The 22,224-nt window shown below is 34.6% G+C and overlaps 1 protein-coding gene across 43 annotated transcripts in view; it reads left to right on the top strand.

Moving 5' to 3' along the window:
• The first annotated feature begins 3,286 nt into the window (after positions 1-3,286).
• Positions 3,287-22,224, top strand: part of LOC114306759 (uncharacterized) — a 35,525-nt gene continuing 16,587 nt past the window's right edge. For 4 of the 43 annotated variants that reach the window (XR_014363695.1, XR_014363698.1, XR_014363692.1 and 1 more), the window contains exons 1-5: positions 3,519-4,485; positions 7,105-7,243; positions 7,592-7,623; positions 19,199-19,586; positions 20,418-20,485. Coding sequence is in view for 13 of the 43 variants with exons in the window: in XM_082919424.1 (XP_082775550.1) it covers positions 4,343-4,485; positions 7,110-7,243; positions 7,592-7,623; positions 19,248-19,451 (513 nt within the window). In the remaining 30 variants the exon portion in view is untranslated. The other 39 variants (XR_014363693.1, XR_014363690.1, XR_014363689.1 and 36 more) reach the window with 30 other exon arrangements.

The following is a 22,224-nucleotide window of genomic DNA, read 5'->3' as shown; positions in this document are numbered from 1 at the left end:
AATGTGGGATATAGTTTTTATACATATCTGTTGAGATGATGATAGAGCTAATATGCTTATCTGTTGAAAAAGGGAAAATGAAAAGTAACTTGGACTCATAAGTCGTATGACATAAAAATGTGATTTATGTGGATGTATCAGTGTTGGCCATCCATCAATTGCTAATCTTTTAGTCATTGTTCATGGTTGGTTTAGCGTATTTCTACTGAGCTGTGGCTCACCCTATATGGGAATATCATTTTCAGGTACAGGTAACATGCCACCTCCAAGGACATAGCTTGGGAGGCTAGAGGCGGACATACTTTTGTCGTTTTATTTTGATGTATTACATGTAAATTCAAGCCAAGGGCTTAATGTGTAAATTAGTTAGCACTCTTTTGTTGTAACCAAGTGTTAACTTGGAAAGTTGTAAGCCCATAGGGCATTTGCTTTTGTTGTTAACATGTAGTACTTTTGTAATGAAACTCTGATGAATAGAAGATTGTGGTTATTTCTTATGTCAATGAATGTCTTATTTGATGGGTTTAATGTTATTATTTTGAGGGCGTTACAGAAAAAACTCCCTCTTCAAGAAAGAAGGTCCTGCCTCAGCTGCCTGATTCCCAGCCCTGAGAATACCCAAAGCCCCTGCTATCTCTCGTGCTAAGGCACTCATAGCCTGTTGACCTGCTGGCTCGGCCACGTTGGCCTGACCAACTCCCTCCTGTACTGCCGGAACCTCCTCCGGTAAAGGCATCTCCTGCCTACCACGCCTGCCACGCCTACCGCGTCCTCGTCCTGACATCCTAATAAAGGTAACCAAGACTATTAGCACATTCACAAATGTGCCGAAGCTAAACACTCACGTCCTAATGCATGGACAACTGTAATTCACTCCACGTAAGCACATAAACACATAAGCACTTACGAATTTCATTTTCGGGTAATGATAGTTCCGAGGCGTTACTAGAGTTCCAGTTAGAAACAGCATCGATCAAGTGCCTTTCCAACAAGACTCACAGGAACCCAAGGATCCAATCAACATCCTAGAAATCAAATCCCATACTCACATAGTCACATAAACATGTTATCAGTTAAGCACATGGCATATGACACTACATCTAAGTCTCTATCAAGCGAGACAAACCCATTGTGATCCTAATCACTTCCCACGTACCCAAAGTATTCGAACCTGGTACGCTTTGATACCAAGTTGTAGCGCCCTCAAAATAACAACATTAAACCCATCAATAAAGACATGCATTGATATGTAAAAGTTCCACATTCTTTCATTTATCAGAGTTTCATTACAAAAAGTATTACATGTTAACGACCAAAGAAAATGCCCTAAAGGCTTACAGCTTTCCAAGTTAACACTTGGTTACAACAAAAGAGTACTAACTCATTTACACATTAAGCTCTTGGCTTGAATTTACATGTAATACATCAAAAATAAAACGACAAAAGTGTGTCCGCCTCTAGCCTCCCAAGCTATGTCCTTGGAGGTGGCATGCTACCTGTACCTGAAAATGATATTCCCATGTAGGGTGAGCCACAGCCCAGTAGAAATACACTAAACCAAATATGAACAATGACTAAAAGATTAGCAGTTGATAGATGGCCAACACTGATGCTTTCTTTTTATCACGCTTTACAGTTTCATGACATACAAGTCCATGTTACAATTCATTTTCCAGTTCCTTTCAATCCTCAATTTCACAATCATGGCTCAGAACCTGGCCAACAACTCATATGAGACAGTAACTCATATCAAACACTTCCCATTTCACATTAGATAAGCATACTAGCTATATCACACAACAACAGATAAGCATACAAGCTATATCATCACTTCCACAGATATGCATATGAGCACTATCACACTTCCAATGACAAGCATATGAGCTCTGTCAATACATCACTAGATAAGCATATGAGCTCTATCTATGGAGTCCATCCCCTATCTCCTCCCAACAACATCCGGTTTAGAGGTTCATCCCCTATCTTCCCCTAAATCGTGGAGTACATCCCCTATCTCCTCCAACACAACACAATGCATATAAACAATAATTATACACATCATCACACAACACATAAATTTAACGTGTTCTTTCAATCATCATACTCAATGATTCATTCCAGTGATTAGTTTCCGTTTGCCTAATCATCATGCATTGTCTACAACAATCACGACTATCCTCCACCGATAGCCCAAAGCAGTTATTTCTATACAGAAAATAAATGCAACAAATGGATATAAAATCAACATTTCAATTCGGTGAGTGATAAATAATTCAACTACACCCTTTTTCCCCATACATTCCCAATCTCAACAATTCCATTTCATTTCCTCATTTCTCACAATTAATTATCCCAATTAATCAAACAATGTAATTAGGTCATTTTCCATGATTAACATTTCAACCCTTAGGTCCCATTTTCATCAATGTTTCAACATTAATTTCCATTTCTCTATGCCAAACATACATCTAGGTTTATTATAAATAAAACCCCAACTTTTGTAAAAATAACACAAAAGCCCCAAACTCTCACAAAATTACCAAACCAACCCCAACATCTCAAAATACTAAAATTTAAGGACAAAATCCATAAAGAGGAGTAGGATATCCCTACCTCAAAGTTTGAGCTCCAAAGAAGATGAAGACCAAAATCAAAATGCTCCAAAGATCAAGATTCTCGGATGAAAATGACGCCCTCGACGATCAACACGACTTTTACAAAGGCCGAAGGTGAGGAACTCACCCTAGCTAGATCGAAATCTAGAGAGAAGGCAAGATTTTAGAGAGAGGAGCTCTCAAAATGGCTTTTAGAAAAAGCAGGAGAGAGAAAGAAAAGCAAAAAGTGATTCGAAATCACCCAGCGGATAACTCATACACGCATGACCCGCTCGAGCGGAGAACCCGACGCTCGAACTCCAAGAACAAAAATCTGGACACGCTCGAGCGCCAAGACACAAGAATAAAGCACTTCCGCTCGAGCGCGAAAACCAGTCTGCTTGAGCGTGGATATCCCCCTCCCAGAACTTATACTCTGGAAGTACTACCCGCTCAAGCGCCCAACGACCCGCTCGAGCGCCACCGCTCGAGCGTAAACAAACCCGCTCGAGCGTAAAAATCACATCTGCAGAAGTTTTGCAGAGACACGAAATACTGGAAGTGTGTAATCCCCGCTCGAGCGCAAGAATACCCGCTCGAGCGGACATGCCAAAATCTGGGCAACTAGTTTTGGTTTCTAAACTCAACCAACCTATAACAAACCTGCCCAACACATAAACCCGGGATCGCTATAGAGAAAGAGAGGAGAGGAGAGAGAGAGAGAGGGAGGGCGAGCACAGTGAGAGAGAGAGAGCTGGTGATGGTGATAGGCGATGGCGATGGCGATGGCGACGGCGACGGTGACAGTGCGAGACGGTGATGGGCGACGGTGCGACGATGTAGATCTGTGTTTGGTTTTTATTTTTTTATTTTGATTTTGAAAATCTGTGTTTGATGATGATGATTGTGTGTTGTGATAGATCTGTGTTTGTGTGTTTGTTTGTTTTTTTTTATTATTTTGATTTTGAAAATCTGTGTTTGATGATGATGATGTTGTGTGTTGTTGATGATGATCTGTGATTGGTCCCCTGCTCCATCTCTTCTTCTTCCTTCTTATTTCTTCTTCATCCTCTCTGTTTCAGAACAGAGAAAAGAAAAAAAAAAGAAAAAAATCCTAAAACGGAACTGTTTGTACTAACTTGTTAACCAACTTTCTAGCTAAGCACACATCAAGAAAGAGGGAGAACACCGACTCAAAAACAAAAGGAAGATGAAGTTGACCTGGAAAAACCAGAACAAGAAACACAAACGCCCGCTCCGCGACGATGTAGATCTGTGTTTGGTTTTTTTTTTTTTTTTTATTTTGATTTTGAAAATCTGTGTTTGATGATGATGATGTTGTGTGTTGTGGTAGATCTGTGTTTGTTTGTTTTTTTTTATTTTTTATTATTTTGATTTTGAAAATCTGTGTTTGATGATGATGATGATGATGTTGTGTGTTGTTGATGATGATCTGTGATTGGTCCCCTGCTCCATCTCTTCTTCTTTTTCTTCTTCTTCTTCTTCTTATTTCTTCTTCATCCTCTCTGTTTCAGAACAGAGAAAAGAAGAAGAAAAAAAAAAAATCTAAAACGGAACTGTTTGTACTAACTTGTTAACCAACTTTCTAGCTAAGCACACATCAAGAAAGAGGGAGAACACCGACTCAAAAACAAAAGAAAGGAAGATGAAGTTGACCTGGAAAAACCAGAACAAGAAACACAAACGCCCGCTCCTCTCCATTTCAACCCTCCCTTTCGATCAAAACGATGATCGCATCATCAGCAACAGCGAAGACTGACCAAGATCTGATAATGATACAGACCATAACATCGAACAAGCTCAAGCCCACCATCACAACGACACCGAACTCGCAGAAGCCTTTCACGCACAAGGAACCAAACTCGCTGAGGTAAATTCCAAATCTTTTTTTTTTTTATTTTTCCTTATATGGGTTGTTTCTTTATATGCCCTAATTCTTTAATAGCAACTGTTACTGGTTCTGTTAATATGTGCTTTTTGTTATTGTTTAGATAATTTTGTTTTTAGTTTATAGTACATATGCAAGTTACAAAATTCTGAAGTGGGTATGTGGAATTATTGATTTGCTGAAATTATTAGACTGTTTGTAATTTGGGGTTATGAAGGTGAACTCTGTTGTTAATTATCGGCTATGTTATAAATCATGGAAAATATATTTGGAATTGGGGCATATGTTTATACATCCAGTTTGTTTCCAAAATTTGGCTATGTGTGGAGGGAGTTCAAAGTTTGCCCAATAATCAAAATACTTTTGGATATCCACTGCTACCCTAAATATAGTCTTTGAGCACAAATGATTTGAGATATGGGTTGGGAGGCTTGGAAATTTGCGTATCTGGAGATGTTTGAAATTTGAGAATTCAGTAGAAAAAAAAAAAAAAATTGGGTTTTGGCTAGGAAAACTTCAGCTTATAGAGTGGGAATTTGTTTTCTGTTTGAATATTGAAGATTGTTAGGTAATAACTAAGCTCTGGGCCATAAGTGGATTTTGATAAATTGATTCATCCAACTTATCCACTCTCAGTTAGTTCATATAAGGGATATATGTTTTCACTCAATAAAGTGGGTGAAATATGGGTTTACAGTCTATAGTAGGTCTCAAGTGGTAGATTAATGAGATTTTATGATTTTTTTAGTAACTAGTTCTTTAATTATTGTTGTGTCCCTGTTTTGGTTACTAAAAAAAATATAAATACTTATGTTGAAGCCTGCCCTTGTTCATCACTTCACCCCAAACTATCATTTTGTCTCTATGAAATTTAAGATATTGAAGGATTTTTGTGATAGAACTTGCCTACCAGTAAGGATTTTTAGTCTGAGATTTCTCAATACAACCAGCCATCTGATGGGGTAAAATAGCTATTATATCATTATAAAGAAATATGGGCTTGTTTGAAGTTTCGGATAATGAACCTCAGAGGAGTTTGAAAATGTGAACCTCAGAGGGTTCCTTCACACTAAATGCATGTGAAAAGATGACTATTCTACTCTCCTGCAAGTTGCTTCAAATCCATTACAAACATCACTCTTTCTATAACTTTTTTCTACCCCAAAACCGATAAAGCTTCAGCTTTACTATCCCACAGTTCCATATGAAAGAATTCCTTCATCAGTTCCATTACAAAATCCAAAGTTCCAACAAAGAGGGAATATTAGATGGGGAAGCAGTCTTGTAATTAGTTCCAATCCATTTCCTGTGACCATTGATGCTCCTTGCAAAAATGCTCTCGAACTGGAAATGACACTACCTTAGACCTGAATGAGCTGCAAATTGTGTTCTTATCTTTTGCAATTCAACAATAAAAACATATAAAGGCAAAGAAAGAAAGGAAAATGAGAAACTGAAAAAAGGGTTAGAAACTGTGTTAAAATAACATAATTTCAATGTAAAGATCAGAACTCAGACCTGAACTAGAAGAATTTTACTATATATCCTAGTGAGGGAGTACTTTGTTCCAAGTTTAAAAGTTTATCAACTTAAGGTTTGCAGAAGAATGGAAAAAGGAAACAAAAGCAGTGGAATAATGTGTCTTAGGTTGGGGAAATTGTTTTATAACAAAGGGATATTTTTCATCAAGTTGTAAACCTTTGTACACATTTTATTTTAGAGTCTAAAAGCCACTACATTGTCAAATCATTAGAATTTTTCTGCATCTTCAACAATGTTCTAGTTATAAATATGATCCTTGATAGAGTTGAAAGTGCAAATAGGATTTTTATAGCTGACTGAAATAGATGGGAAAGTAATACTTCAAATTGTGTTTTTGGTGAAATTCTTGTGCAATGGAGGTAGCTGATAAAAGAAAAATAAATGAAAAAATCTTATACGATGGAGTTACAATTAGTGTGTATTTTCTCTCATTTTTTAGTTTTCTTACCGTGTATCTGTGTGTGTTCTTCTCCCCTGTCAATGACAAGAATTGATTCCCAGACTGACCAACCCCTATAGTTGCTTTTGTACTTCCGTGCTGCAACATTTGCAATTCATGGATTTTAAAACTGAATGAAATATATAGATTGAAGTTTCCTAAAGTTATGGAAACAGTATTTACAATGCAATGCTTCATATTCACTCCAACTTGATCCATTACTGTTGTAGAGAAGTTTTATTGCCATGGGGTCCAGACTTTGTTTGGCAGCCCATTCCTCCATTTATAAAATATGAGATTGGAGAAATTAACCTGTTGCAAGACAATTATGGTTGGTTTTCTTCCTTGGCTCAACAGTGCTCCGTTTTTGCAACCTGTGTTCATGACCTGGTGTGGTATATTCTTGAGCCAGTTGAATTTCTTGTAGTTGTCTGAAAACAACATCCTCAGGTGCAAAGTCATTCCTTTCAAATGCTTGAAAATTCAAAGGGAGACATTCATACATATTTATTTGCTACATGACCATTTGCAAAATGTAGTTCTATATATCTGTCATGTATTTTCCATTCCTTTTTTTCCTTGCTCGTTCTGATAACTCTTTCCCACTTTCATTTCTGAAGGATAGGAGGTACCATGAAGCTCTTGGGAAGTGGGAAGCTGCTATTACTTTGATGCCAGAAAGAGCAGTTTTACATCAGCAGAAGGCTCAAGTTTTACTTGAAATTGGAGAAGCATGGAATGCTTTGAAGGCGGCAACTCGTGAGTCCCAGTTCTTTATTTTCTTGTACAACTGTAGACTTCTTTTATTACGCTGAATAATGCAGTTATTAATGGCTCATCACTTGGTTGTTAGCTTATCATTTAGAAGCTTACTACTTCAGAAATTATTTTGCAGCTGGACCCAAATAAAATTTTGATGTCTTCTTCAATCTTCAGATTTGGTTCCCTGTTCAAATGGCAAATATTTTCAGATTTTCTTTGCTTGTAGAAATCATTTTAGCTCTGTATTGTTATTGGAGTTCAAATTTTGTTTTTTGTGTAATGATTTATTTTCCATATATATTACCCAAGTAGACATTGTATTCATGAGTTCCAATTATTTGACAGGAGCTACTGAATTGGAGCCATCATGGGCTGAGGTTTGTTAATACTATATTATTTGGATGTGCTTTTTACTCCATGGTTAGCATTCATATATGAAATACTAAGCCCTTGCTATTTCACCTTTTACTTTTCTGTCATCATAGAAGTGGATATAAATGTTTATCCAGTGCTTTTTTATACCACAAAGTTGTAATTGGGCATTGTTTGACAAGTACTTACAAAAATTGGCTTCCCAACTCTTGATTTTTTAAAATAATTTTAAACTATAATATTTGTATTTAATTATTTATTATTTTTATAGATTGTTGTTGGGGAATGGTATCTGCTGCCACTATTGAATCAGTCTATAATATATAGAATCGACCTACAGAATTATTCAGTGTGTTTGGTTTGAGTTTTTTGGATTAAGTTTTTTGAAAACTGAGTTTTTTGATTTTCGTATTCTTTTGGTTTTAGTGAATATTTTTTAAATTAAATTTTTTTTTTATTTTTTTAGATGCAACTTAGTTAGATGTATCTAAAAAGTAAAAAATTTGTGAAAAAATATTTTTAAAAATTAATAAATACATAAAAATACAAAAAATGTACTGAATTCTTGTATTTTTTTGTATTTTTGGTATTTAGTGAATTTTTAAAAGATTTTTTTTACAATTTACTTTTTAGGTGTATTTATGTTAGGTGTGTTTAAAAAGTAAAAAAGTTGTTTAAAATATTAAAAAAATTCAGTGAAAACAAAAAAAAATGGAAAATAAGAATGTAGAATTTTCTGAAAAATGAAAACAAGCAAGCTGATTGCAATTATCAGTACAAGAGTTAGTAAATTGTGTGAAACCAGAGGAGGAAAGGTGCTATACTTGTTCCATAAACAAGGGTTACAAGTACGCCATGCAATTTGAAATAGGAATGGAGGCAGATTGTCCTTATATAGTGAAAAAAAAAACCTTTTGCGAGAAGCCCAGCCATATGATAATTTCTACGTAGTTGCTATATAATTTTTTTTAATGAAAAACATTAATTTTCATTCTAAATAATATTATTGAATTTTTAATTTTTTGTATGTGTGTAATATGTAGTGGGCTTTGAAGATTGAAAATTTCAAAGAGATGGCTAACGGAGATGAGATTGGACTTATAGAGGCTGTTAAGAATCAACCTGTGGGTGCAACACTTTATATCACCCATGAATTACTGGAATACAAAGAGGTTTGAAAACAAATTTAATGATCTATTGTTTTATTAGTTTAATTGTTGTCTCTCTATATAATGTTCTTATGTTATATTGCTTTTTTAATTATTTTATTTTATGATTATGATTAGGGCATATGAAGGACCACTATGTGATTCAAAGGTAAAAGTTGTTCAGTTGGGGAAGTGACGATGAGACTAAGAAAATTTTCTGGTGGATCAAGAACTGATGGGTCGTCAGTTGCGGAATCAATGGATTTGCACCTGTTTTGTTTAGAGCATCATACCCTATTCTGTTTTGAACTGAAAAGCCAAGTAACCAAGTAAATGGCATAATCTTCTCTTGTTTGGTTACTTGGCTTTTCAGTTCAAAACAGAATAGGGTATGATGCTCTAAACATAACAGGTGCACTGCCTTTTGGAAGGCTAGAGTTCCGAACAACTTTTGCAAATCCATTGATTCCTAAACTGACGACCCATGAGTTCTTGATCCACCAGAAAATTTTCTTAGTCTCATCATCACTTCCCCAATTGAACACCTTTTTACCTTTGAATCACATGGTGGTCCTTCATATATGCCCTAATCATAATCATAAAACAAAATAATTAAAAAAGCAATATAAAATAAGAACATTATATAGAGAGACAACAAGTAAACTAATAAAACAATACATCATTAAATTTGTTTTCAAACCTCTTTGTATTTTAGTAATTTATGGGTGATATAAAGTGTTGCATCCACATGTTGATTCTTAACAGCCTCCATAAGTCCAATCTCATCTCCGTTAGCCATTTCTTTGAAATTTTCAATCTTTAAAGCCCACTACATATTACACTCATACAAAAAATTAAAAATTCAATAATATTATTTAGAATGAAAATTAATGTTTTTCATTAAAAAAAATTATATAGTAACTACGTAGAAATTATCATATGGCTGGGCTTCTCGCAGCAGGGTTGTTTTTTCACTATATAAGGACAATCTGCCTCCATTCCTATTTCAAATTGCATGGCGTACTTGTAACCCTTGTTTATGGAACATGTATAGCAACTTTCCTCCTCTGGTTTCACACAATTTACTAACTCTTGTACTGATAATTGCAATAATTCTGTAGGTCGATTCTCTATATTATTGACTGATTCAATAGTGGCAGCAGATACTAATAAATAATTAAATACAAATATTATAGTTTAAAAGTATTTTAAAAAATCAAGAGTAACCAGCTTGCTTTCGAACTTTGTTTAAAATTCCTTCTTCCATCCAATTCACATGGATACTAGGAGAATATGTACCCTATAAAAAAATAAATAAAAAAATTATGACATACTTCTGTTAACATAATCAATCATATAAAACTTCAACCAATCAGCACTTTATTTAAACTAAAAAATTAACATGATTTTGGTTGCTAAAGTATGCACATGGTGTCACTCTAATCCCTAAATGTGTATAAAAATGCTCTCCATATCAAAAGTTGTTCGAATTCATCATTATATTTAAGGGTATTTTTGGAACAAATATTACAATTAAAAAAATGAAAAGAATTAAAAAACGTTTGGCCTCTAAAATTTTCCCTCAATGTCATTGTAGTTTCATATTTATCAATTTAGTCCCCATATAATACTGTGTATTAAATGGTTACTATATTTGGCATTCAGGATGTTTTTGTTGGGCTCAATGGGGTAATCTTTTTGAGTTGTGACATAAATCATAGGAAAAGAACGAAATCTTTATTGATAAGAATTGAGGTAAATTTTTATATAAAATCCAAATCAAAAAATATGAAACGGGGAGTACTATAAGCATCAAAGCAAGAACCTTCTTATCCCAATTAGGTTAGTACAAAAAGGCAAGCCCAATCATTTGTAGCACAATCTACCGGCATTGGTTAAAAGAATTCAACTAACATGGAACTAAGAACAAAAGGAAAATATGAAAAAAGGGGAAAGCTCTCAACCCACCACGGCACAACTCTAAACAAACCCAAAGTTTAGGAACCACATCGAAACAGAGCCATCCAAGAACGAAACAGAACCATCCAAGAGCATCGAAAGGTTAAGCGTCCAACCTAAGAGAACCCTTTGACCATTATTTTGTTGCAATCACCTTATGTTCGAAGCATGTAGTAAATGTCTTGGAAGGATTTTATGAGGCATTAATTTGGATATCTAATATTTGTACTGCATGGACATAACCTTAAATTTAGAAAGTGATATGTGATTGAATTCATGTATGCTTGTATGTTTGGGCTGTGCGTTGTGAGGCTAGGATATTTTTTTGAACAGGCTGTTTTGCTTAGCAAAGCAACAACAGACATGGCTTTTTTGATGAAAACTAGTAATGAAATTAAGTTTCATTCTTATAGGTGAGGAATCGGCAAAATATAAAGGTAGCGTTTGGTTGTGTTTTCAAATTGTAATTCCAATCAAAAAAATTTTAAACTTATAATTAAACACACAATTCAGGGCTTAATTCAAAAATTATTTTCAAAACTTATAACCAAATAAACAACTTAAAACCAACGACAGAGGGACATAGGGGCGAGGGGGGCCATGTGTCCCCCTGACTTTTCAATTTTTTTTTTTTTTTTGGTGTCTTAGCTTACACACAGTCTTGCCCCTCCTATACATCCCAATTTTACCCAAACACACTAACACATGCACCCACATTTGTTTTGTTTTTATTTTTTGTTTTTAGTCCCAATCCCAACAAAACACTGACACAACTTTTTTTAGGTGGAGTGCACATAACTCTAATTACGGCAAGGCTAAAACCCTAAAAGCGTGTGAAATTCTTTCTGTTTTTATTTATTTATTCACAGTACTTATTAAGTATCTTCATATTTTTTGTCTTCTTTGTCTCCCTTTGTTGCTTTGCAATTTACCGACTCGCAATTTATCAGATTAGGATCACACACAACATAGATTTGGGACCACATTACAACCTTGGTATCTTCTCTTCATTGTTTACAGATTACTTTATTTATTAATTTTTACTTTTAAATAAAAATTATGAGTATTAATTTATCGTTATTTATTATTTTTTGCAATTTTATTTGTTATTATTTATGTTAAAATAAGAGATTTTGATATGCTAAAATTATTAATTTTAATTGGTTGTGATTTATATTAAAATTAGGGATTTTGGTTTGTTGTTTGTGCTAAAATTAGGGATTTGATTTGTGCTAAAATTAAAAATATAAATTTGTAGTTATTAATACTTAATGATCAACTTGATACATATATTATCGATATGCTATCCAGTAGTGAGTTTTCAAGGTTGAATGAAATTGCCGATCTTGCTAAGAAAATGGTGGAGACTGGAAAAGACAAAGTATATCCATTGGTGTATCTGCTCCACTTTAGCATTAGTCTTACCTGTTGTAACTGCTACTATTGAGAGGGTATTTTCAGCTATGAATATTGTGAAGAATCGGTTACGGAACCGAATGGGTGATGAATGGATGAATGATAGATTGGTTGTCTACATTGAGAGAGATTTTTGATGGCATCGACAATGATACTATCATGGAAAAATTTCAAAAGATGAAAATTCGTCTGGGTCAACTGTCAAAGTTTCAAATTAAAAACTTTTTGTAATGAATATTAATTTTTTATATTTAATATTAGCTCGAAAAATTATTATTATGTTATTTTTATTGATTGGGGAAGAAAAATTTTGAGAATATAATTAATAAGTGCGCCTTTATATTAAATTCCTGGCTCCACCACAACTTAAAACTATTTTCAAAATTCAAAACCAAACTCTTTTCAAAACTCTATTTAAAAAAAAAAACAAATTCAAAAAAATATTTTTTTATTTTATTATTTAAAATTATTTTTAAAACTATGATTTGAGTGTGGAGTCGTATTTTGAATTATAAGTTTTGAAAATAGAAAATTTGTTTAATTATGAGTTTTGAGGAGATTATTTCATTTATACCCCTATACTTTTACACGATTCTCAATGATCCCCCAAATTACTATTATTTTCACGCGTATCCCCATACTATTTAAGTTATTATTAATTTTGCCCCTGCCATCACATTTGAAATTTGGACTCAAATTTCAAAAGAAAGATGCAAACCCACCATTTCTTACCACCAACCACCACTTCAAGCCTTTCTATCTCCTTCTTTATAACCGCGTTTTGCTTCATTTTTATGTCATTAGATTCAACTCGGCCTAGTTTTCATATCACATCTCACACGTCTCGTTCTTCCTCTTTTTGCATGTTATCGGAGCTCCAAAAATTGATAAAATAAAGAAAAGAAAAGATTTTTCTTTTCGTTTTCGATTTTTCTTCGAGCCATCTGTTCGACTTCATATGTTTCTCGATTCTTGACGGATCTACTTCATTTTTTCGCCATTCTCTTCATTTCATTTCCTACTTCGCCCTACACTATCTCACTTTCTCACTTCATCGTGTAATGGGTGATTTTGGTATGCCGAAAGTAGTCCGAAAATTAATTTTGAAAATTTCAAAACATTCATCTTTTGTTTCTTTCTCCTCTCTCTTCCTCATTCTCATTCTTCTTCTTCTTCTTCTTCTTCTTCTTCTTCTTCTTCACTTATAACATGATGTGGAACATGGCTCTAGGTGGTAACAGAACTGGTGATAGTAGTGGTGGCAGTAATGTAGTTCAGTGGCGGGTAGTGATCTTCTTCTTCTTCTTCTTCTTCAATTATCCATTTAAGCTTTTTCTTTATTTTAGTGAGAAAGATGAAAGAAAACACAATTCAATAATCATAATATCATATTTTCTACCACAAAGAGATCTAGAGAGAGATAGCGGTTATTGCTATGTTGGTTGCAGAGGAGTATGAGAGGAAGGTGAAGAAATCAAAGACAAAATGAAAATGGGTTCGAAAGTGATCAAGCGATCAACTTATTTTCTGTTGTATCTGTCTTGGTTCGTAATTGGAGGAGGCTACATGATGATGATAGATCTTCTTGGATCATGATAACGATGAAGAATTTTGAGAAAGAAGAGAAGAAGAAGAAAATCATGGAGCTATTCAATTTCAACAGGGTTGTTATGGAAATAGATTATTGATATGTATGTGTGTGTGTATATATATATATATATAAAGATATATATTTCTTCATCACCTTCATAACTTCACCAACATCATCACCCGAACCACCAACTTCACCGCCTCTGAACTTCATTACAGCCACCGTGATCATTACCATCACCACCACCTTACAACACCAAACCCACATTTTTCACAATCAAGTTTCATTACAGCCACCATGAGCATTACCATCACTGCCACCTTACAACACCAAACCTACCGCCATCACCGGATCGCCACTACCACCATTACCAGCTCCATTACTGTAACGCCCTCAAAATAATAACATTAAACCCATCAAATAAAACATTCATTGACATATGAAATATCCACATTCTTCTATTCATCAGAGTTTCATTACAAAAGTATTACATGTTAACAACAAAAGCAAAATGCCCCACGGCTTACAGTTTTCCAAGTTAACACTTGGTTAGAACAAAAGAGTGCTAACTCATCTACACATTAAGCCCTCGGCCTGAATATACATGTAATACATCAAAAGGAACTTAAACAATAAAAACTGCCCGCCACTAGCCTCCCAAGCTATGACCTTGGAGGTGGCATGCTACCTGTACCTGAAAATGATATTCCCATATAGGGTGAGCCATAGCCCAGTAGAAATACACAAAACCAACCATGAACAATGACTAAAAGATTAGCAATTGATAGATGGCCAACACTAATACGTCCACATAAATCACATTTTATGTCGTACGACTTATGAGTCCAAGTTACTTTTCATTTTCCCTTTTTCAACAGATAAGCATATTAGCTCTATCATCATCACAACAGATATGTATAAGAACTATATCCCACACTCACAGATAAGCATATAAGCTGTATCCACACTTCACAAAGATAAGCATATGAGCTCTATCTTCACTTCTCTAGACAAGCATATGAGCTGTATCTACGGAGTTCATCCCCCATCTCCTCCCAACACTATCCGGTTTAGAGGTACATCCCCCATCTTCCCCTAAACCGCGGAGTACATCCCCCATCTCCTCCTCTACACATAACGTATACAAACACATTGGTTCTATATACCATCATTCAATACATACAGTTAATGTATTCTATCAACCGTCAAATTCCATGACACGTTCCATTGATTAGTTTTCGTTTACCTAATCATCATGCATTGTCTACAACAATCACGACTATCCTCCACCGATAGCCCAAAGCAGTTATTTCTAAACAGGAAATAAATGCACAAATGGATATTCAATCAACATTTCATTTCGGTGAGTGATAAATAATTCAACTACACCCTTTAGCCCCATACATTCCCAATCTTGACATTCCTATTTCATAACCTCATTTCTCACGATTAATTAACCCAATTAATCTAACAATGTAATTAGGGCATTTTCCATAATTAACATTACAACCCTTAAGGTCCCATTTTCATCAATGATTCAACATTTATTTCATTCCTCTATGCCAAACATGCATCTAGGTTTATTATAAATAAAACCTCAACTTTTGTAAAATTACACAAAAGCCCCAAACTTTCACAAAATTACCAAATCAACCCCAACATCTCAAAATACTAAAATTTAAAGACAAAATTCATAGAGAGGAGTAGGATATCCCTACCTCAAATCCGGAGCCCCAAGGGAGAAGATGACAAAACCCAACGTGCTCCAAATCCCAAAATTTTCAGATTAAAATATAGCTCTCGACGATCAACAACCTTTTTGTAAAGGCCAAAGATGAGCAAACCACTCCTACTAGATCAAAACCTAGAGAGAAGGTAGGGTTCTAGTGTGAGAGGCTCAATAATGGTGTTTTTGGAAAAGTAGGAGAGAGAAGAGAAAGTGAAAAAGTGATTCAAAAATGCCCAGCTGCCCTCTGTTATACGACATTCCCGCTCGAGCGGAAAACACAACGCTCGAGCGTCAGAAACACAAATCTGGACACGCTCGAGCGCAATAAGACCCGCTCGAGCGCCAAGACACAGGAATAAAATACATCCGCTCGAGCGAGAAAACCAGTCCGCTCGAGCGCAAATCTCCCTCTCCCAGAACCCTCACCAAGACAGTACTACCCACTCGAGCGCCAACAATCCCGCTCGAGCGCCACCCGCTCGAGCGCAGAAAAACCCGCTCGAGCGTAGAAAACTCCTCTGCAGAAGTTTTGCAGGGACACGAAAAACTGGGAGTATGCAATCTCCGCTCGAGCACCAAAACGCCCGCTTGAGCGCTAAACTAGAAACCAAACTCCGCTCGAGCGCAGGATGACCCGCTCGAGCGTAACACCAAAAACCTGGGCAACAAGGATATAGACCAAGGCTTAATCCACCTGTTCAACACAAGCCCAAAAACATCCTAAAACTCAAACAACGGATTTAAAGGATAGCAACACGATAGATACAACTACTAACATCCACGGACACATGTCCAGATCACTATACAACAAGGGTAAATCCGGGATCGCTATAATTACCACCTAGAACTATGTTCCACATCATGTTACAAGTGCAGAAGAAGAAGAAGAAGAAGAATAAGGAAGATGAAGAAGAAAGACACAAAAGATGAATGTTTTGAAATTTTCAAAATTAGTTTTTGGACAACCTTCGGCATACCAAAATCGCCCATTACACAATGAAGTGAGAAATTGAGGTAATGTAGGGCGAAGTAGGAAATGATGTGAAGAGAATGGCGAAAGAATGAAGTAGAATCGTCAAGAATCGAGAAAGATATGAAGTCCGAAAGATGGCTCGAAGAAAAGTCGAAAACGATGAGAAAAATCTTATTATTTTTTTATCAATTTTTGGAGCTCCGATAGCATGCAAAAAGAGGAAGAACGAGACGTGTGAGATGTGATACGAAAACTAGACCGTGAGTTGAATCTAACGACATAAAAGTGAGGTGAAACAGAGTTATGTCGAAGGAGATAGAAGGGGTTGAAGTGGTGGTTGGTGGTGGTGGTTTGCTGGTAAGAAAGGGTGGGTCTGCATATTTCTTTTTAAATTTGGGGCCAAAATGTATTTTTTTTTAAAAAATTTTTTGTTTCAAATATGACGGCAAGGGCAAATTGATAGTAACTTAAATAGTATGGGGGGTCATTGAAAATTGTGTAAATGTATAAGGGTATAAATGAAATAATCGCAATTTTGAGTTGTATTTTGAGTTTTGAAATGTATTTTGAAATTTTTTGGATTTATTTTTTTTAAATATTTAAAAAAAAATTTTAAGGGATAAATTGTGGTTGAAGAAAACTCATTAAGAAATTTTTAATTCTAATTTTTTGTCTTTTCAAATTCATAAACATAAAGGGAAAATTATAAACACTAGAACAAGAGTTGAGTTTTTGAATGGGTTAATACCAGAAATAATAGGTTGAAAAGGTGTCTAAGCCATTGTCTTGAAAATTTGTCGTGCATTACAAATATTTCATGCCTGCTGTTTTATATATGTTTCAGTGAGTTTTTTTTTCATGTTTTCTTGACATCATAAAATTGCTGACACTAACATATGATTATTATTTGCAAAATCAGCAGGATAACTTCAGGACTACTGGTGTAAACTGCTATCCGACAAAATTCAGAATTGTGTTTCATGTTATGTTCTTTACTTGGAGCATGGCATTTAGGGATGTTAATCATAAATCATTATTTGCTTCATAGAACTTGTTTAGATTTCTTTTGTTAAGCATCTTTCATGGCATTCTTTACTTGGCGTTTAGGGATTTTAATAGTCTTATTTCTTCCTAGAACTCATTTAGTTGGATCCTTTTGTGTTCCTTGAGTTGGTAATTCATTGCTTTTTTTAAACATATTGCTTATGTATTTGGCTTGTCTTAGAATCTTCCAGGTTACCGCTTCAAGTAAAAGATGGAGAAGGAGGCAGTTGGGTCCCCTCCTTTACCACCACCACCTCACCCTTGCAAGCACCTAAGTGCTGCCACCCATGCCACTAGGCCATAAGGAAGGCCATTGGCTTTCCCCTTTATTGTGTTTCTCAAAATTATCTTCCGCTAGAGGTACACAAAATTATTTTTTCTTGATTGTGTTTCTCAATCCCCACCCCCTTGGCCCTCTTTTTTTCTTTAACTCTCTTCCGCTACTTCCTTTCCTTCTGTACGAGATTTTGATGTTGTTTTTGTCTTGGTATTCCAGCTTTTTACCCTAATATCTCTTCAACGTTATACGAAGTATCTCATTAAACCAAACTAAAGTAGCTCATTACAGCCACATAACTTGGGTTAATTTTCCATTTAGCTGTGACCAAAGCATTTGCAATATTGCAGAATACAAAATTTCACCCAATTAGATATAACTCTGTAACAAAAAGATTGAGATATAGATAGTACTTATAAGACGGCAATCTACAGGTTGAAGTTTGTGCTTAAACATCATGAGGAAGTAGTAAACTATAGACAGGTATCCAACAGACTATGTGGATTTTAAAATTAGCATTTTGAAATTAATTTGTAAATAATTTGACAAAGACACAAACTATTTGAAAACCAACTAAATACAAAAATCTGCAAAGCTTTGAGAGAATTCAAAGAAATCAGTTTTTGTTGGTGGAATTTGTTAAAGCTTGTTAAACCTTCTGAAATTATGATTGGAATTTTTCTTGATGATGTTAAAATAATAGCTTTTTGTAGGGACTGCTTATTTCAAGGTTCTATGTCTTCTATTGTGATATATATTTTGTATTGTAATGAACTAATTTTAGTTGCCATAATATTTTTTTATTTTTAAATGTTTTTGGCTCTGGGGTTCATATATTCATATATTTTTTCCCTGTCATTTTGTTCAGTAGAGTTACTTTAGATTGCTAGAATAGGTGAATGCTGCTATTGACCTGACTAATGGGTAATTTATGATTGATTTTTTTGGGTATGAATAAACATAGGAAATACTTAAGTGGTAAGCAAATGAAAAGACGCAAAGACTTTACTGAACTTGAGTAAGACTCTTGTCGTTTGTTTTCATTTTTTCTTGTGGGCATCGGGCACACGCGTAAACTTGTAGGCTTATATGTGTGCTTATATTGATCATTGGCAACATAACTAGACGACCTACAATTACAGATATTCTTCACCTGTGCTCGAAAAAACTGTACATCTCATGTTAGTCTTCTACAATCGATGTTTTACTGCCTGGGATGCTTGATTGTATTTCCATGGAATTTCTTTTTGTATTTTGGCATTGGTGTTTATAGTAACGAAAAGATTGGGAAGGGAAAAAATCTTTTCTCTGTTGTTCCTTTGTATTTAAACCTTTATTGTGTTTTGCAAATATGGTGGATAGATCACAGCATCCATCAATTTCCCAGAAGATACATGGGCAATCTTATTTCTTATCTTGAATTTCTCCTAACTTGCGCACCAGGAATACTGGTTTACACAGTATGACTGATGCATATGTATATGGAGTTCAGCAAAGTCCTCTGCCACCAACATTCCAAGGCACTGGCCTGGAATTTGCATCACCACTATCCTCTGTTTTAGTACAAGCTCCCGCAAAAAAAGGTTTCCGTAGTTTTATGATAGACTTCCTCATGGGAGGAGTTTCTGCTGCTGTATCCAAGACTGTTGCTGCTCCGATAGAGTGCGCTAAGCTATTGATTCAGAATCAGGATTAGATGATCAAAGTTGGTCAGCTATCTGAACCATACAAAGGAATTTCTGACTGCTTTGCCCGAACAATTAAGGATGAAGGCATTATTGCTTTGTGGAGAAGCAACACTACCAATGTTATCAGATATTTCCCAACCCAGGTTAGCCTATCTTTTGTTTATATTTGTTAATCTTGCCATTTCTTTTGTTTTAAATAATTTTGTCCGAACAATGTTACTTTTGATATTTCCCCAAGTATTTAGGGATTACATATTAGTTCTATCGTACCAGAATACCTGTTAAAAATAAATATGACATTGTTTTAATTATGTAATTGGCAATGTAATGTTGTGAGTGGTTTGTCGAATATGGCAATAGATACTACTAGTATAATTATTTTTGGATCGTGGCTTTGAGATATTTTTATCTTATTTTTTTGAGTAAGGTGGCTTTGAGATTATGATACATTTATATGGTCTATAACTGTTGTTGCTCATGATAACAAGAAGTTATCAAAGTTACACAAGTTGGTATTTGACTTGTAAGTTCAAGATGTTCTATTGTTTTGTGGTACAAGGCGGTTAAAAATTGTGATTAGCTTAATGCATGGTTGGCATATGAATATGTAAATTTGAGCCATTTGTGTTTTTAGTTAAATTCTCAAGCTGCCATTAAATTCTCTTTTTTTTTTTTTTGGAGGAATTAGTTAAAAAAAAGTGGCGTTTTTGAAAAAACACTACTAAATGACGTCATTATGACGTCATACATTAGTTTGTGATGGAAGGTAAAACGGACATCAAAGATTTTGCGGCGTTTTAAAAAACGCCGTCTAATATTTTTAGCGAAGTTTTTCAAACGTTGTAAAGCTATTGCGGCAGCCGTATCAGCAACGAAAATATTAAACGTCGATATAAGTTTTTACGGTATTTAAAAACAACCACTAAAACTCAAATTTCCTGTAGTGTCGATTGATTTTTTTTGTGTGGTTATAGGATTTGCAAAGACATCAGTGAGTACTGAACAAAGTACTGGAGGTGGTGCTAGCAGTGGAAACAACAAGGTAATTGCTTACACTTTGTTGTTATTTTTTTATTTTTTATTTTATTTTTTTTGTTTTTAGTCATTAGTTTTGTATTTGGGAATCTAAAAAGTTCATAAATTTTGGATTTTTTTTACTACCTTGTGGGGTGAATTAGGCAGTCTTGAAATTGTATTTGTCATCCCTATAGCGATTACACGTGTAAACAAAATTTGGTAAGAAAATGTGGTCATTCTAAATAAACATAGCTTCTCTGATTAATTTTTATTTTTATTTTTAAGGTTTCTCATGAACTTAGCTAAACCAGTGTATTAGGCCTGATTGCAAGAGGATGATTGTTATCCTTGGTTCTCTTAATGTGAGGATTTTTTTTTTTATAATTTTTTTTTTTAATTTCTGACTACATTTTCTTAGCAATCAAATGGGGAAACTATTTAGCTTCCTAAGGCAAAGACTTGTGCCCTAACTCGATTTTTATTGGTTTGAGTAGTGAGACCTACCACTTCTGAGACCACCAATGCTCTAAGACCACCAAATAGTCTCTCAATCCAATGGAGCAAGGCTGACATATTAGAGGCCTTTTTTGTGAGTTCTCAATGGATTATGGTTGTCTTTATTAGGGCATATTTATTATCGTTTGGAGTTTTCTTTCACTGGCCTTTTGTGTGGGTGTGGAGACAAGTATTTTCTAACATTTGCTAACGGTTTAGTTTCTTATTCAGGAAGCTGGAACCTTCATTTAATGAACAACAAATGTGTTGGCGTGAAGAGGAGAATAAAATCTTGTCATATTGTTCATCATATGTGTGGGTACAAAAATGTACAAAATGATTAGTCTATAAATTAATTTTATATTCTTAAAATAAAATTTCAAATTTGTTTGACATATAAATTAATTTGTTTAAAAATAACATTCTACGACATATAAAATTATGTCATGAAAAGTGTAGTGATTTATGACATGTAAGAAAATGCCGTAAAAGATTATATACGGCATACAAAGTATGCCATAAATATATTAAAAATGACATTCTACGACATACAAAATTATGTAGTGAAAAGTGATGATTTATGACATGTAAGAAAATATCGTAAAATATTATATATGGCATACAAAGTATGCAATAAATATATTAAAAATAATTTTCTACAGCATGCAGGCATGACAAAAATGTCTTAAAAAATTATATACGACATACAAAGTATGTCATTAATGTTTAATTTATTACTTTTTACAATTTTATCAACATGTCGTAAATGAAGCTCAACTTTTTACAGCATGTCATATAACGGCATTTGTGTGCATGCTGTGAAAGAGTTTTTACGGCATGCATAGCAAGTCGTAAAAATTCAATTTTGTTATAGTGATGCTGGATCATGTGTTGCTTGAAATTTATAACTAGCAAGTTGCTAATTTATATTGGGTTGTAGCAATGAGTGTACTAGAGTCAAGGTTGCAAGCACTGATGTATTGGTTTTGATCACAAATAAATATAACCGAACAGCTAGAAGCTGTGCGCCCAATAAAAAATTGATGAACATGTAGCTGCTTTAGAAGCCATAATTTTGTGTTGGTCGCATGTTTGTGTTAATTACATGCAGTTGATTGAAGATTTTGCAAAGGTAATATGCTCATGGAATCCGACAGACAGAGCTATTAAGGGGGGTGCATTTGAGTTGAATGAATCTAGAATTAGAATTTTGTATTTTTTTTGGTGGTAGTAGGGTTGTGTTGGCTAGAGGCTGAACGAGTTCTTTGT

This window comes from Camellia sinensis, chromosome 3 (assembly GCF_055761805.1).
Source record: "Camellia sinensis isolate YWXY chromosome 3, ASM5576180v1, whole genome shotgun sequence".
In the NCBI taxonomy this organism is placed as follows: domain Eukaryota; kingdom Viridiplantae; phylum Streptophyta; class Magnoliopsida; order Ericales; family Theaceae; genus Camellia; species Camellia sinensis.
This window is presented reverse-complemented; position numbering and strand designations above follow the sequence as displayed.